Source organism: Rhincodon typus, chromosome 29 (genome assembly GCF_021869965.1).
Source record: "Rhincodon typus isolate 14 chromosome 29, sRhiTyp1.1, whole genome shotgun sequence".
Lineage (NCBI taxonomy): Eukaryota > Metazoa > Chordata > Chondrichthyes > Orectolobiformes > Rhincodontidae > Rhincodon > Rhincodon typus.
The window spans coordinates 5,708,787-5,727,317 of record NC_063360.1 but is presented as its reverse complement, the minus strand read 5'-3'; the positions used below and the strand labels follow the sequence as shown (position 1 = coordinate 5,727,317).

At 38.8% G+C, this 18,531-nt stretch overlaps 1 protein-coding gene across 5 annotated transcripts in view; it reads left to right on the top strand.

Annotated features, from left to right (window-relative positions):
• The window catches only part of dpp9 (dipeptidyl-peptidase 9), a 93,433-nt gene that overhangs the window by 45,717 nt on the left and 29,185 nt on the right, over positions 1-18,531 (top strand). For all 5 annotated transcript variants that reach the window (XM_048614196.1, XM_048614198.1, XM_048614197.1 and 2 more), the window contains 9 exons: positions 1,883-2,056; positions 3,031-3,199; positions 4,895-5,005; positions 9,182-9,310; positions 10,753-10,814; positions 12,414-12,514; positions 13,346-13,523; positions 16,726-16,885; positions 17,774-17,853. In XM_048614196.1, coding sequence (XP_048470153.1) covers positions 1,883-2,056; positions 3,031-3,199; positions 4,895-5,005; positions 9,182-9,310; positions 10,753-10,814; positions 12,414-12,514; positions 13,346-13,523; positions 16,726-16,885; positions 17,774-17,853 — 1,164 coding nt within the window. The remainder of the gene's footprint in view (positions 1-1,882; positions 2,057-3,030; positions 3,200-4,894; positions 5,006-9,181; positions 9,311-10,752; positions 10,815-12,413; positions 12,515-13,345; positions 13,524-16,725; positions 16,886-17,773; positions 17,854-18,531) is intronic.

Below are 18,531 nucleotides of genomic sequence, written 5' to 3'. Positions count from 1 at the left end.
GTTTACGAATTTTACAAAGTCCGGGATCCCCTCTGCTTTATTAGTTTATTTCTTAATGTGCCCCGCCATTTTCAGTGATTTGAAAATATCCCCAGGTCACTCTGGTCTTGTACTCTTTGCAGAATTGCATACTTCATGTTGCTTCTTGTTCTTCACCTTGCATAATTCTGTGTTTTAAATCTCATCCATCATGTGGTTGCCTATTTACCAGCCTGTTTGTTGTCTTGAAGACTGTCACTATCCTTCTCACTTCTTCCAAGGTCCATTCTTAACTTTCCCTGTAACAAATGGTTAAAGGTGTAGCAGTGGGCAGAACACAAGTGCTATCTGATCTGTAGAACTAAAGCATTATTTTAGCTTAGTTTAGCCATTTTCCATATTTGAACTAAACATGCAATGCCAATATTAATGCATTCAATAGCGTAGACACTTGTGTGGGCTACATTGCAGTTACTTCATCAAAGTTGCTTTGTTCAAATTTTGTATTTGAAATAACAACACATCATAACTGACTAAGTATGAGTCATCAGCTGCAAATGAGCAGGAATATAAGTTTCCAATAATAAGAGTTAAAAAGAAAAAGAAACTTACAAAAATGGTCAGTCAACAATCCACTAGAATGAGACAAAGAAAGCTTTCCTCAAGTAGTTTTGGAAATACTTTGCATCTTCTGTTCTCCAGCAAGCTGAATAAATTACTACTTGAAGTAAAGATTTGAGTAATTAAAACATTTGAAGGTTACAGTTTACATTGTGCCTAGACTCCATATAAAAATGTTTTATTGAATGCCTGTTTGAGGACCCACATCTCTCTAGTTTATTCTGATTCTGAAATCCATCACTTAGCTGCCAGACGACTACTCTGTCATGCAGTTGTGTTCAACACCTAGATAACATACAGAAGCTTTAAAAAGCCAGACCAAGCAGTTAAATCACATCTGTAGGTCCCAGTACTTCCTGTTGTCTGAGATTATTCATTTTTCCAACTTTTCAGTCATTGTTTTGATTTGAGTTATTGCATGAGCTGACTAATGTCCTGTTGTATGTCAGCAGCCAGACAGATAGACTTATTAAATATTTATTTAAGTTTGATTTCTAATGATCAGTACATTTGCTTCACAAATATGGCACAAAAATACTCTCTGCCCAGGGTTTTGTGTTCTCTCGCAAGACCATACTTCTTGCTCCTTCCTTGCTTCTCACAGGATGCTGGGTTATTTACCAACCTTGCTAGCCCACTTCACAGAAAATTAAAAGTTAGTTGAGAAATGTGGTACCGGAGTTAAATTGTCAGAGGTATTAGTAAATCAGTTAAGTTTTAAAGATGGTCAGATCGATTTGATACTCATGACGTCAGCCCACCAGCTTTACTAAATTCACTTCTTGCAACTTGCTGTGGAATTTGTAATCTGGCTTGTTAGTCTAGTACCAAAATCAATCCACTGCCCTTTTTCTAGCTCTGGAATTAAATTGTTGACTACCTCTGAAATCATTCAATCCGTTAGCTGCATTTTATTCATGTTTCAATTCATGTCAGTGGTTTTGAATATGCACATACTAATATAAAAGATTACAAGCCTCCGTGCCAACTAAGCAGGTTTTGGAATTGAGTCAATAAATGTGGAGCAGGAAAAGCACAGCAGTCCTGATGAAGGGTTTCGACCCAAAATGTTGACTTCCCTGCTTGTTGGATGCTGTCTGACCTGCTGTGCTTTTTCAGCTCCACGTTGATTCTAGCTTTCGACATCTGCATTCCATTCTTTCTCCAGGTTTTGGAATGGCGTGGGTAGTTCCAGTAAATGGATAATACTTTTGCTTATAATTGTACATCATTATTCAAAGAATTAATACAATTGAATTTTATTCTTGCGTTTATCTTACAGGCGACTCCACACCACGGAATGTACTCACGGGAGGAAGAGCTCCTGCGTGAGAGGAAGCGCCTTGGGACATTTGGAATTACCTCATATGACTATCACAGGGATAGTGGACTTTTTCTCTTCCAAGCCAGTAATAGTCTTTTCTATTGCAAGGATGGAGGGACAAATGGTTTTAATGTAAGTGCACAGTTAATGTAGTTACTGTGGTCAGGTTCTTGGCTTGTTGTTTCCACTGTGATCAGTATTTGCATTGCATGCAGTTTTGTACTAATTAGTTGCAATTCAGCTCAATTTTTGAGGTCTGGAGCTGGGGCTCCCAAGTAAGGCCTTGTTTAAAAACAAAATATTTTTTGATCTTAGGACCTTAGAAATTTTGACTTTAGCATACATGTTTTTAAAAGTAAAATAGGATTTAGTATGGAAAATATTTGTCTTAAAAAGTTATTGTTTGATGGGGTCTGAATGTATCTAAATTAAGTTATAACTATTTGACATGGGTGAGTATGGCATACTATTCCTCCAGACATAAGTTCTTTGGTCTTGTTTGTTCAAAGTAGGTCTCTTGAAGACAGCGGGAAGCATGATTGAAAACAACTATATCTTAACAGGCCAATTTCACAATAATTTCAAAACTGACATTATCTTCCTTGCTATCTTGCATGACAAGCATTTAACTTTGAAGCTGAAACTTATTCAAAGAGTATCCCAGATCTTGGCTGATCCAAGCCAGTGCAGCAGAGGGAAAAGGTTCCTATTTTGTGGGTTTAGGAGATGTCATAAGTTTCTCTTCAATGTTTAGTAGCCCCTTCTCAACAGTGGAATGGAACTATATATATTGGAAACCCTCAATGTGCAGTTTCAAACATGAAGAACAAAATTTGTTCAAAATGATTTTTGCCTTTTGAAAGGGATGGGCAGAATGTTGGAGGTAGAACAAAGATGAAATCTTAGTAGAGTTAGTTTCTCTGACAAAGTGAAATGGGCTAAGAGGGACTGTAAATTATTTGGTAATCTTGTGTAGTTCGTTAATTAAAGAAACAGTTAGATTCTTACTGAATGCACTCAACTTGTGGCAAGCACCATTTTTCTCTGGTATAACGAATACGATTTGTTCCTTTTTCTTTACCAGTTAGATGTTTGCTGTTTTACAGATAACGCCAATGAAGCCAGTAGAGATTAAAACAAATTGTTCAGGACCTCGGATGGATCCTAAGATATGTCCTGGAGACCCATCCTTCATCTCATTTATAAACAACAATGACTTATGGATTTCAAACATTGGATCTGGTGAGGAGAAGCGATTAACATTTTGCCATAAAGGTAAGACAGTTTGCAGTTGGGTGGTAAAAGCCTGCTTTCATGCATTAATGGTATAAACAAATAGTCTTTTCTTAATTCTTTCTTCATGCACCCCTTTATGTTTGCACTCTGATGTTTATGATCAAGCGATTCACATCTCATATAGGCAATGTTTCTTTACTGTATCCATTGTCATTCTTTTTGGCTGTTGTGTCATGAAGTCTTTTGTTACTTAACCTTCCTTGACTTCCATCTCATCACAGACCTTTTTCTGTCCCTGTTATCTTTCCACTTCCATTGGCTTGAAATCTTGTTCCTTTCTACAGCTGTGAAGGAGGATTGTCAACCTGCTACACTAACTCATTTCTCTCAGTCAGTGCTCCTTGAGCTGCAGAGTTTATCCAGCATTTCATTAATATTTCCAATTTCCAGCATCAGTAGTACAATTTTTGTTGTTTCGATGTTGGAGATGTGCTTCAGAAAATGGTTTTGCAAAGCCAACTTTGATCCCAAAGTTGTATAATTCACCACATCAGCATGTGCAGCAGTTTCTGCAGAAGCAGATTTACTTTAAACCAACTGAGGTTATTTAACACAAATCACCAATTACGTTGAAGCCAACATCAAGCAAATTTTGAGGATGGTGGCTGGTTGTAAATTTTTGCCCCAAAATTTCTCATCTCTCCTGCTCAATGTTTGAGTATTGTTGATGACAATCTTCACAAATGAAAGTTAACAGACTTCCTATGTGACCCTATGTTGCATACTTATAGTCCAACAGTATGGTGGTGGCAGTTAGCACTGGGAATATGCTGGAATACTATCAACTTGCTGATCTTATTTCCAATACCAAGTGACTAAAAGTAATCTTGTTGGTACAGAGCTTGACTATTGTTGAAAAAAACATTTTGTTGAAGTTTTTGTGTTACAGTCATTGGGACATTCACAAGAATACCAATGCATAAAAAACTGTATTTTTAAGCTAACATTTCTCATTCAATATGAAAATGTTTCATTTTGTATTGATACTCTTATGCATGTCCTGACCAGTGCAAGACAAATAGCTTTGACAAAATGATTTTTCAGCAGAAGATACTTTTAGGTGGTCAAGAACAGGCGCCTTTCCTATTTAATGGATATGAAGGCCACAATGGGATTACCACTTGTTATTGCTGTGCTGCTATTAACATAGTATTCACAACACCCACCAGTTAGTCCAACAGTCCATGCTGATGTTTCTACTTCACAGTAGACTTCTCCTGTCTTTCACTCCTGATGAGTGGAAGGAGAAAAGCTTGAACTTTGTCTCCTTCTAGCAACTTTCATGTTCTGTATTGCCAAGCAATTATTCCTATCATTTGTTTGGCTTGCCCTTTATTTATCTGTCAGCTTTCTCAGTTACCTGCTGTGAGTTCCACACACTAACCACTCTAGTGAGTTGCCTGCAGAGCCAAGCATCAAATTAAATCTGCTGCATTGATGTGTTCTTTTCAAACTTGCGTAGTGTCTTAAAATGAGTCCCCAAGTGCTTCAGGTCGTGAATTTTGGTTTTGAGACATCATGAATTGTAAACTGAAGCAAAGCCAGTTGAACTGTCAATGGTTAAGATGCGGCAAACATTGCAGAATGGCAGCCAAGAAATATTTGACTTAATGTTCCTTTATATTAAATTTCACTGGTGACTTCATTGTGACTAGAATGTTCTCTTTTTTTCAGGTTTGCCTAATGTAATAGAAGATTCTAAATCTGCAGGAGTAGCAACTTTTGTAATACAAGAAGAATTTGACAGGTTTACTGGTTACTGGTGGTGTCCCATAGGAATTGAAGGTATGAAATTGGCTGCAATGCTTTGTTTTCTTGGAATTCATGAAAGATTAAGCTCCTCAGTGAATATTCTGATTGGTTTCTCGTCTTCCGGTTTGTAAGTGAAGGTCTCCCAGCAGTGTCACTTGTCTGACTCCAACCTGTGGTGCAATTCAGGCAGTACACCAATAGGGTCGTACTGACTTCAAATTAATACTGATTTTGTTAGATTTTGAGTTCATTCTAAACTAGTGTAATGTTCTTCTACTCAACACTTGCTGTATTTCATTCCCCAGTACTAAACCTGTTGCTTTCTTATCAGATGAGGAACTGCGTGAAATGCGCTGTTCAGGGGGTGGGGGGGTGGTGAAGGTATTAGTTCATGTGTAGATGTTACTGGCATAGCCAGTATTTATTGCTCATCCCTTGCTCTTGAAGATAAGTTGCTCTTTGATCCCAAGTATTAGCAAGAAAAGAGGTATGTCTGTGCCTGGTATAATAAGGGGATCGAGTTAAATAGTCAAGGCAGGCAAGAGCACGGCAGAATACAAGGTAAGACTGATAAGTTAAACTGCATTTATTTCGATGCAAGAGGTCTGACAGGTAAGGAGGATAAACTTAGGGCATGGTTGGGAACATGGGATACATCAGTGGTGGGTAAGTTGTTGGAGGGAATTCTGAGGGATAGGATTTGCATGCATTTGGAAAGGCATGGACTGATTATGGATAGTCAGCATGGCTTTGTGCATGGGATATCATGTCTCACTAACTTGATTTGAAGAGGTGACAAGATTGAAGGCAGAGCGGTGGACATTGTCTGCATGGACTTCAGCAAAGTATTCGACAACGTTCCGCCTGGTAGACTGGTTAATAAGGTTCGATCACATGGGATAAGGGGGAGCTAGCCAATTGGATACAAAATTGGCTTGGAGGCAGGAGATAGAGAGTGGTCATAGAGGAATGTTTTTTTAGATTGGAGGCTTGTGACCAGTAGTGTGCAACAAGGATCAGTGCTGGGTCCACTGCTTCTCATCATTTATATAAATGACTTTGGATGTGATTATAGCAGGTATGGTTAGTAAGTTTGCAGATGACAATAAAATTGGTGAAGAAGGTTATCTCAGTACAACGGGACCTTGATCAGATAAGCAAGTAAGACGAGGAGTGGCAGATGGAGTTTAATTTAGATAAATGTGAGGTGTTGCATTTTGGTAAGGCAAAGCAGGGCAAAACTTATACACTTAATGGTAGGACACTGGGGAGTGTTGCCAAATAAAGAGACCTAGGGGTGCAGGTGCATAGTTCCTTGAAAGTAGAATTGCAGGTAAACAGGATAGTGAAGAAAGCCTTTGGCATGCTTGCCTTCTAAGGTTTTGGAATAGATTTGTAGCTCGGCTTGTGGGTGTTGAGGTTGGTTGGTTTCTTGTTTCGCAGACGTTTTGTTACCGTGCTGGGTAACATCCTCAGTGCAGCCTCTGATTGAAGTGTCAGTGTATTCTCCCACCTGGTTTTTAAACTCTGGGGTCCGTTGAGATGGATTGCCTCACTTCCGGTTTTCCTTCGTAGTGGAATGTATATGGGGTCGAGTTCAATATGTGTGTTAATGGCATGCTTTGTGGAGTGCCAGGCTTCTAGGAATTCTCATGCCTGTCTCTGCCTAGCTTGTCCCAGGATTTTGGTGTTGTCCCAGTCGAAATGGTGGTTCTCCTTGTCCATGTGGATTGAGATGAGTGAGTGCGGCCTTCATTGGTCATAATATTGAATGTAGGAGTTGGGGTAGGATGCTGCTGCTGTACAGGACATTGTTGAGGCCACTTTGGGGATACTGCACCCAATTCTGGTCACCCTTCTATGAGACAGATATCGTTAAACTTGAGGGTATGGAAAAGATTTACAAGGAAGTTGCCGGGACTGGAGGGTTTGAGCTATAGGGAGAAGCTGAATAGGCTAGGGCATTTTTCCCCTGAAGCGTCGGAGGCTGACGGGTGACCTTAGAAGTTTAAAAAGTTGAGGGAAATGGATAGGGTGAGTAGTCAAGGTCTTTTTCCTAGAGTAGAGGGGTATAAAACCAGAGGACATAGGTTTAAGGTGAGAGGGGAAAGATTTAAAAACGACCTGAGGGGCAACTTTTGCATGCTGAATGTGGTGCATGTACAGAACAAGCTGCCAGAGGAACTGGTGGAGGAGGGTACAATTACAACGTTTAAAAGGAATCTGGATGGGTATATGAATAGGAAGTGTATAAAAGGTTATGAGTCAAATACTGACAAGTAGGACTAGATCAGATTGGGATATGTGATTGGCACAGATGAGTTGGATTGAAGGGTCTGTTTCCATGCTGTATAACTCTGTGATTCCATGACACTCCTGACTTGTGCTTTATAGGTGATGGACAGACTTCAGGAAGTTGGGAATGCATGCTACTTGCCTTCACGTGCTCAGTCCCTAACTTGCTCTTGCAAAGTTACAGTATTTGTGTAGCTGGTTCATTCTGGTTTCTGTTCAATGCTGTATCCAATTTACCAACTCACTGTGGATCCCATGTGACTTAATTTTCCAGACCAGCCTACCATCAGCAACCTTGTCAAATGTTTTATTGCACTATTTGCAATTCCTCTGATATCAAAGCAGCCTGTGTCCAAATATAGCAAAATCTGAACAGCAATCAAACTTGGGGCTGATGAGTGCCACAGTACAAGTGCCACGCTGTAACTTTTGCCAAGAGGAGAATCCAGCTACCATCGCATGACACTTAAGGGCTTTATCAACATTAAATCCTCCACTGTCAGTAGTCGACGAGTTACCATTTGCTAGAAACTGACATGTCAGGGGGTGGAGTTCTGTGGTGATTAACTCACCACCTGACTGCTCAGTCTGTCCACTGTCAAAAAAGCACAGTTAGGAGTGTGATAGAATACTTCACTGGATGATTACAGGCCAAACAACACTGGAGTTCATCATCATCTAGAGCAAAGCAGCACATTTGATTGTCACTCCATTTGATCGATTCAACATTCATTCATTCCACAACCAATGTATAGTGGCAGCCGAAGTTATGAGTTGCAATGCAGCACCTTCCAAATCTGCAACCTTTACCACTTGGAAGGACGACGGCATGGAAACACCACCACTTGATGTCACACAGCATCCTGACTTGGGAACTGTAGCACTATTCCTTTGCTGTTGTTGGTCAAAATCCTCGAGATTCCCTCCCGATCAGCACTGTGGGGGTACCTACACAATAAGGACTGTAGCAGTTCAAGAAAGCAACTCACCATCACATTTTCAAAGACAGTGCGGGGTGGGAAAACAATATAGGCTGATCCAGTGATGCCTGTATCCTGTGAATGAATAAATGTGTTGTTGTCTGAAAACCAAAGTGAGAGTAAAACCGAAACATAGAAGGAAAAAGGAATAAAATGATATTAGATTTTGAAGGTTTCCCAAATGTCAACTGAGTTAATAATTTTGGGGTGAGAGGAGAAAATACTGCATGATGTGATGGTGGACAATGGTTGAGGGAATGATGAGGAGATAGAAGGGTAGTGAAACAGGAAGGGGTGCTGGGTGAAATGGGGAGTGCACAGCCAAGACTGAAAGGGGAGTGTGTGATTGAGGCCATGGGGTGGGAATGGGGAGCATAATGTGTAAAACACGTAATCCCTCCTCCTCCTCCTCCTCCTCCCGCCTCTCCACGACCACCACCACCCAACTCCCTCAATCTCTGTGCTCCACCTTCCTGCTTGATCCACAAAACAGGTTGGCCTTAGAGATTATGATTACTATTGTGCCAAATGTAATCTTTCTAAAATTTGTTCACTGGCCCCTTGTTTGGAGAAAATATTCACATGAAAGAGGCAAAAGTTTAGAGAACCCTGTGGTTAAGCCTCCTTTTGTCTGCTTGAGTGAATGCATTATTTTAGTATCCTGGCCAATATTTATCCCGGAATCAACATTACTAAGGCAAATTGCCTTTTTTTTTATTGCTTGTTAGATGCATTTCTTGGCTAGCAACAATGACGGAACTTCAAAGTATGCTTTTGACTGTCAAATGCTTGAGATATCTAAGATCATTAAAGGCAGTATGTCAAAAAGCAAGTTCTTCTTTAGAACTGAACTTTGCATCTGACATTAATAAACTGCAGTACTATATCTAGCATCATCTTCAATTGTGAAAACTTGTTTTTGCCTTCCTCGTAGGCTCAGATGGCACAAAAACTTTTTATCTTTTGTATGAGGAAGTGGATGAGTCTGATGTGGAGATCATTCATGTACCCTCCCCTGCATTGGAAGAGAGGAAAGCTGACACCTACAGATACCCACGAACAGGTTAGAACTGGGGCCTGTGATCTGAGATGCACTGGCTTAATCCAATAATAACAATTGTGAATGTTATTATTTATACAGCTATTTATTTTTAAACGCACAATTTCTCCGATGAGGTAATGAAGTATTTAAAAATAGTGGAATTTGTAGTAATTTCCTTCCTGTTTCAAATTTGCTTTTTTTTAAAAGTTGTGGTCTCTGAATCTTGGAGCTTTATATCCACCTAGCAGCGTTGTTTAACATTTTGACCCTGCTGTGCTGCTAATGGTGAGAAGCACCACAACATCCTGATAATATACTCCATCTTAGCTCTTGTGATGTACACAGAATGCACTTGTGATCAAAGTCTTGGCTTCTGTTTAAAAAGGAATGGAGCAGAGCAGATGGTTAGGGAACAAGGATGTGTCCTGTGCTATTGATAATGACATCCAGAAAACTCCATGCAGAGTGGAACAACTGTAGAACAACAATTGCAGGACAGTTGAAGTTGCAACGCACTGTGACAGGGAGCAATAAACTGCTGGACAGCTGGAAATGATGGTGGGACAGCTTGTTAATACCCATATCTGTCAGAAGTGTGGCACACAGTGAAAGCAGTTCATAAGACATGTTTTAGTTGTGTCAGTTAATGTGTACATTTTCTTTAGTTTGACATATTAGTTGCCTGTTAATTAATGTTAGATCTGTTTTGATTTTGGTTTAATTTTTATATTAAAAGTCTTAAGTGGAATATTTCATTCTTTCAATCACTTGCTGGGCAATTCAGCTCTCTCTTTAAATATTAACAGTCTTCATTGGGATCAAAACAAATGATTGTCACCCTTGTAATAGATTCTTTGAAAGCAGTGCAAGTGTTTGTATGTCACAAGCAGGAAGGGTATAAATGATGCCAAACAACAAGACACCACAATAAAATCCATGTTAACGTTTCGGGTCCGCTGACCCTTCCTCAGAACAATTTACTTGTTTCCACGTGTAGTCATTCATGTTTGATTACAGTCATTTAGCAGGGGTAAAGCATTAAGTTTAAACAGATAACAGAAGTATTAACAAGGTCAGTACCTGGGACTTGGTTAACAGCAAGACTGTATGCTGTTACATTAAGGAAATTAATATTTAAAGAGTACCTTTAATTTTTTTAACTGTCAGTTAAGGTGTTATCTTTTATCCCTTTTATATTGTGTGCATCTAATTTGTACAGTTTTATTGTTTGCTACTCTAGAATGGCTTTTATGCAATTTCTGACTGCTCGAGACAGCAAATCTGAAAACGAGTTGCTCGTTTTGAGACATAGCTTACACGTTTCCTAAATATTGAAATAATGCCAGCAATAGAATCGAACAAATTCAAATGTTTGAATTACAATATGGTAGAAGGGTTTTATGTACCTTTAGGACTTTTCTGTCGCAAGCTAATGTTGAAATTTTAATATCTCACCCTTACAGGGAGTAAGAATCCCAAGATAACACTTAAATTGTCTGAGTTCAGAGCAGACAGCCATGGGACTGTAAGTATTCCTTTGAAATGTTGGATACGTAGGTGTGATAAAAACATTTATTTATGTTGAAAGATTCACTTTGTTAAAAGTCATGGAACTGTTTTCCTGTATTTTCACGTACAGATAATGAATTTTCCTGTTTATACTTCCTAAAACCTGGCATTAGTCTTGAATATTTTTAAGGTACAGGTAGATAGATCCTTGATAAACAAGTGGGTGAAGGATTATTGAGGGTAGTCAGGAATGTGGAGTGATCAGTTTAGCTGTGATCTCATTGAATAGCAGAGCAGGCCCAAGGGGCGGAGTGGCAGCCTCTTATTCTGAATTTGTATATTCAAATGTATGTTGGATACCTCAGGTTCTGGATAGGATCACAGTAGAAATACTTATCAGGTATTAACAGGTCACTAAGATCGGTTCTGGTGTAAACAGGACACTGGAGAGCAGGCAAGCAGGACAGTACGATTCATACAGCTAAAGTGCCGTCATTACCTCTACTGTCGAGGGATTCATGGCTCAGAGAAGCTTTAGAAGTCATTTGTAACATCACACTGCTAGAATTTGAGGCTCAAGGATGCCTAACAGTTCTTATTGGCAACAGAGTGGATGAGAAACTAGAACTGTTCCTATGTTTAGATGCTGGAGTATAGCCTGGCCAACACTGGTGTGCAGTCTCCTTAAGTGGTCAACTCAAAGCAAAAAGTAAGGTGAACCTGAGGGCAAATTAAAGAGAAATCTGGAGTAGTGTGCCTTTCAAATCAAGATTGTGCCTGTGGAACTGGGGTGGAGTAGAGCTGCTGTCAGCTGGGGGGTCTGGTTCTTTAGAAGAGCTAAAATTCATCATGAAAAAGATGATTTTAAAGAATGTTTGTACCTCTTGATGTCTAACATCCAGGTGGCTGGTTGAGAAAGAATGGGGCCTTTATTGGTTGTGTCTGGCATTTAATGTATGGGTTGTACTATGTCCAACCACTATCTGTTAATTTGTGCTTGCCTTGTGTTAGTTCTGAATGTTGGAATAATATGAGGATGCTCAAAATGGAGGTTTTAGTAAACTGGGTGGAAGAAGGAAACTATTTTCACTGGGCAGAATTAATCAGTAAAGGGTATTTAATAAAATACGCATGAAATGTTCAACCAGAAATAATAGATCTTTAGTGTATTTTGATTGTTAGATCATTTTTCTTTTAAAGGCTATGGGAAAAGGTAGAAGAATGGGATTAAGTCGCCTTCATCTAGCCTGTAAAAGTTTTGATGTGGAGGTGCTGGTGTTGGACTGGGGTGGACAAAGTTAGAAGTCACATGACATCAGGTTATAGTCCAACAGGTTTATTTGAAATCACAAGCTTCCTGAGTGCAGCTGCTTTGTCAGGTGAAGTCTGACTAAGGAGAAGATCTCCGATTTCAAATAAATCTGTTGGACTATAACCTGGTCTCGTGTGTCTACAAAATTTTTATTCTTCAAAAAATTTTATAAGAAGAAACTGATTTCTCACCACACTTTGACTTTGTCATGTAAGAAATCCCTGGTACTGTGGTTGATTCATCACACTTAATACAGCTAACTATAATGCTAATCATTACTAAATTTCTTCCCCTCTTTGTTAGATCCTGAGTGCGCAAGACAAAGAGTTAGTTCAGCCATTTGAGATTCTTTTCCCTGGCATTGAGTACATTGCACGAGCTGGATGGACGAAAGATGGAAATTTGTACGTTCCCTTCCTTATGGGTTACTATGTAGTTGTCTTCAGAATGTATTTATCCCTTTTTTAGAAAAAAATTAAGAAATATAATCAAATGTTTAAGTTTATCTGAGTATTATAGAAAGGAAGAGACCATTGCATTACAGCCTGTGTGCTAGAAACAATCAAAATTGCTAGTGCATTCTGCCTTGTCTCTTACCCCTCAACTGCACTTCCCTGTCCTGCCACCAGTATTATTCACATTTGCCTTGAATTTTCAGGCACAATTTAACACTGGTCAATTCTGGTATATTTGTGAAGAAATCCTAACATAATCTCATCAACTATTAAATTATAAAACTTCAGTGTTAACTCAACAGAAGACCTGTTGATTTAAATCTAAATCTTATGAATAGGTTTTACCCTTTTAGTCCAGAACTACTGAAACATTTTTGAGAGAAGGAGTTTGAAGATGTTTTCACTGTTAATTACAGCCAGCACAGTGAGTGCAATACAACTATCTTTGAGTGTAAAGCACCCAACCCACAGGAGCATATAACATTACTGACCAGATGTATGGCTTTGCGAGTCTACAGTCAGATTTAAGGGTACCTAAATAGGGAAAGTGGAATGGTCCAAATCCCCCACAATTATTTGCTTGGATTCTTAAGCAATGGGTTGCACTGGAGTTCAAGAAATTTGTGTTCAAGATAGCAGAGAGCTCAAATTGCACTCTCGAGTCAGTTTGTTGGACCTAAAAAGCCTATCACCTATAACCAACAATAGACTCGTTTTCCAAACTAGAGAGCACCTATTACAGCAGTGAATAAGTTTGTTTTTCTCTCCTTTTTGTAATAGTGCTTGGGCCGTGTTACTCGATCGACCTCAGCAGAGACTTCGTTTGGTTTTGATTCCCACATCACTATTTATTCCTGTAACTAAGGATGAGAATGAAAGACTTAAGTTTGTAGAGGCTGTGCCAGAAACAGTTCATCCACACGTTATTTATGAAGAAGTGACAGATATATGGATAAATGTAAGTGAACATCAATGAAGAGCAAGAATATAGTCTTCAGGACATAATTTCCTCAATTGAAGATTCATGAAAGACAATGGAATGCTTTTTGTTACAAGTCTTCCAATTTTAGCATTGCATTAATGAGTCTCCTTAACCTTTCTCTGGTTCCTTACAGCTAGGTTTAGACTAAGATTCATTTTGTGGTGTGCAATAGCTAGTAGGCATTGAGGACTTTGCTTTCATTATTGACTGAAGAGAAAAATGCACAACTGTGAGGAAAGGGCAAGGAAGTTTTTTTTATTCTTTCATGGGACACATCGATGCAAAGGGAATTTCAGGATTTTGACCCACTGACAGTGAAGGAACGGCAATATTTGTCAGGGTGGTATATGACTTGGAGCGGAACTTTGGAAGTGATGATGCATCCATCTGTGTGGTGTTGCACAGTCATCCACTCTACTCAATTGGAAAGCTAGGTGAGTTTTGCTTGCAAAGCACTAGCATGGACACGATGGGTTGAATGGCAATCTAGTGTGTTATAAATGTTCTAGGATTTGTGACTCCTTATAGATTAGTCTGAATTGAATCTCAACGCTGGTAATCCTGGCAGTAGATTGGCAGCCAGATGGTATAGGTGTGTTTTCCCAAATTGTGTCTTAAGTTCACTCATTCTACTGTTCTGTGTAGGGCTAAGGCTAAAGAAAAAGTAGTTTTTTTGTATCAAATAGTCTTTATGGACATGCATGACACACTTCCAGAGCAGACAGAGATCAGACGTAAGAACTCCACCAATCCATCGCAAGAGTCTTCTGAAGGATGAGTAAAAATGTTGAATTGATTTAAATGCACCTTGAGTCTATTTTGATTGGAACCATATAACTGGATTTTAAAAGTGGCTTAGTAATATGAAGCAGAGGATAAAGATGTAGGGGTGATAAAACAAATAAATTTTGCTTGGTGACTAGTCATCTTAATGATCTGTTTTAGATTACTGATAATTTTAAGAATTATTGTTGTGATAACATTTGTTGAAAAATTTTGGGCAGGTGGCAAATGAGAGGCCAATTAGAAGCATGTAGAGTGATCTGAATGAATTAAGCAGATGATTTAAAGTATGCTCAAATCTCTTTAAGCTTTTTGAAACTGAATAATATCCGTGATTAAAGGATTCTAATTAACCAGATAGGAAAGGGTTTTGGTGTAATTATTGCAACTTAATGACCTGGCCTCACCACCCCTCTGATGATGAATTTCCACAGGCTCAGTAACCTTGGAGGGGAAGAAACCCCTCCTCATCTCTATCTCAACTGGATGATCCCTTACTCTGAAGTTATAAGGTCTATTCTCTCCCACAAGGCGAAACAACCTTTCAGAGTCTACCCTATTAAGCACCCTAAAATTTTTATATGCTTTAGAAAGGCCTTTCTAAAACTCTAGAGTACAAGCCTAACCTACACGACTTCTCCTCGTAAGAAAATCCCTCCATACTCAGAATCAACCTAGTGAACCTTCTCTGGACTGCCTTAAATAAGCTGACCAAAACTGTTAAGTTCTAGATTCTGACTAATTCCCTTGTATAGTTTTAGCAAGATCTTTCTGTTTATGTACTCCATTCCTTTTGAAATAAAAGCCAATAGTTTGTTTGCCTGCCCTGTAACTGGCTGAACTTGGATGCTAGTGTTTTGCTGTTCATAAGGACCCCAAAAACAGCCCAGTGCTGTAACTTTCTGCAGTCTCTCTCTATGTAGATGATATTCAGCTCCTTTATTCTTTCTGCCTCAAAATCTTTCCACATTACAATTCATCTGTCATCTTCACTGCTCGCCTTCCTATCTATTTTTGTGTCATCCACAAACTCGGTGATAGTATATTCAATTCCATCATCTAAGTCATTAATGTGTATTATAACTAATTTCAGCCCCAGCGCTGATCCCTGTGCCATCCTAAAAATGTGCCCTTTGTCTCAATTCTCTGTCTTCTGTTAGTTAGCCAGTCCTCTATTCAACAATCCTCTATCCGTGCTAACATACAACTGCCAGCACAATGGGCTCTTGTTGGATTGGACTCTGTTAGATTTTTTGATAACTGTATTGTAGTAAGGACTCTCTCTAAGTAAGTAATTGATTCAACATTTGGAATATTGTGCACATTTTAGGGACTTTAGAGGATGGGTACATGAATGCCCCAAAAATTTCACTGACCAAATTATAGTTTTTGCAGAGTAGACTGCAGTGAGAAATTGGTTCCATACAGAACTTCTGATATAGCTGACTCCATTCAAATTATTTGGGGGTATTTTCATTTCCTAGGTTGATTGTCACGTATCTAGAAGCTACAAAAAGAGTCTTTGAGAGTCACTTAAGCTTAATAGTTAGCCAGGAATATTTAGAGGATTGAAAACCTCCTTTGACTCCTGGCTAAGTGTTAAATTAAATCCCTGTCTGACCATAGATCTCCCCCACTATTCCACTAGACCCAAAAGCCATCCTGACCCTTTTGACCTACCTTGACCACTCAACCATTTCCTGACATTATAACTCCCTCACTCACCCCACCATCATACACCTGGCATCTGCCCCTTCTTTCTCACTCTATCTCACTTGCAGATGCACACTTTTATTATGTATGTATGTATGTATGTGTGTATGTGTTTGTTCATGTGTTGCTTGAGAGACTCTGTATCTCATCCTAGTACCTTACCACCATCTTAACTGGGCACTGAACCTATTTATCCTTTCTTGGTAGCTGTCAATCTGGCTGCTGCACATTTAAAGTACTGAATAGGATGCATTTACTTCTGAAAAAATAGTGTGGTTTCCACAGCTGATTCTTTGTTACTGGCTGAGATATTTCCTGGATTGGTTTCTGCTGTATCATAACAAGAGGTACCTGTTCAGGAAGTTCCAGTGTAGATCTGGTCAAAAGGTATGTGTGTAATTTTTAGTACAGTTAAGCTTGAACATAGGATTTGTAAATCTAATTTCTGGATTAATATTTTGGAAATTTGATTACATTTAAGGGTCAGGGAGTACCAATGCAGAATTGTCAGGGTATTAAGTAAGTTAATATTTGTACAAAGTCTAGTGACAATCGGAGGTAAGTTAAGCGGGGAGGATGATTGTTAATCATTTTGAGTTAGTACCGGGATGATCTATTTTGTGTTTGTTTAATCTTAAGAACCATACTAACTATATTCACCGCCCACCCTTTTCTGTTACAGGTTCATGACATATTTTATCCTTTTGTACAAACTAGAGATGATGAAATATCTTTTATCTGGGCTAATGAATCGCAGACAGGGTTTTGCCATTTATATCGGATTACTTCAATTTTAAAGCCAGGCTGCTATCAGTGGGCAAAGCAGTGTAGTCCAAGTGCAGGTGAGCTGTTGTTCTTTCCTTTTACCTTCCTTTATAGCTGTATTGCATCGGTGGGGAAGATACTGAGCATGCAGAGAATAGGGACAAAATCACAGGATTATTACTCAACATATCACAGATTATTATGTGTGTTGATGTGTTAATATGCCAAAAAGTTTGTTGACTTAGCACATTTGAAGTTTGGTGCTTTTTGCAACAAATGTATATAATTAAAATGACAAAGCCAGCTGCAGGGTCTTCAGTCTAATACACCATACCCCAGAAAGCGCTCTTTCTCTATTCTGCATAGCAGATAATTGTGTGGCACCTCCAATAGAAGTGTCAAATTATGAATGGTTGAGTGTTAATAGGTGGCCGCTAGGAACTGTATAACCCAAATGGTCAAACCTGTTGTATATTAATAGATTTAATACAATTGACATAGAGTATTTAAGCTGATCTGGACTTGATTCATGTCTTATCTAATTATTATTGTAATAAATAAATGATGTTCCTAAATTTGTGGTTTTAATACAAAAATCGTGGTGCCATAGGCCTCTGCAGTCAATTGAGAAATAAGATTGTTCCTTAGGGTGCATTAGGTTGATTACGTAAGGGCACAAACCTTGTTTATTGTGCCAACCTTCGCCATTTTTACTGTGAATGTCATGTTATTGTATCCTGTTCCATGTTGTAATAAAATCAGTCATTTTGTTTTGAGATAGTCCGAGGTTTATAATATGATTTGTAATTCAGTTGTTCTGGGGAAGAAAAGAACTTGCTGGATGGTGATCATAACTCCAACATCTCAACTGATTTTTTTCCTCTCTTCTCTGTGTAGCCTGTCTTGTATAATTTCACATTTATTGTACCAATATGTTAGACTAATTTTTGGATCTTTGTTTTCAGATGATTTTAAATGTCCAATCAAAGAGGAGGTTGTGCTAACTAGTGGTGAGTGGGAAGTACTGGCAAGACATGGCTCCAGGGTAAGCTTACAGTAGATGGGCTTTGAAGATTGGTGGCTTTGCTCATCAGCTAAATGGGAATCATAGCCAGGTTGTAAATTAAAAAGATTTGTAAACTTGATGAATGGTGCTCAGAATGAGTCTATAACCTGAAATATTCTTCCCCTGTCCTCATGGCGCCTGCAGTTTGCTTGGGTGTCATTCCATGAATAAAGATTACCCACTAAAAACTACTTAAAGTTCCCATTCTTCAGTTAAGAAATTTTGAGTGAAAGCTGTAATTGTCAATGGCCATATCTCTCAGCTAGCACCTACCACTTGTGCAGTTTTGGTGTTTATGAGAATAAATGTGAAGTAATACGTTTTTAAGGAAAAGCAAGGAATGCTTGTTATTATTGTATTGAAAATGTACCTACTGAGATTTACTTGTGAGCAGAAGGCTAGGAGTTAAAACGGATATTTCTGTGAAAGTGCAAATTCTAGATACAGACGTGAATAGGAAAAATAAATATATTTGGATTTTATAACTGTGAAGAATTTGGACAGACCAATTTTGTAGAGTCCTGTTAAGAATATTAGCACAATTTACACTTACCACCATGTTCCTGGAAGGGAGAAATGTGCTACACCCAACATGAAATAATCCTATTACTGTCCCAAATGAGGATGGCTAACTCTGCTAATGTACAAATCTTCTAG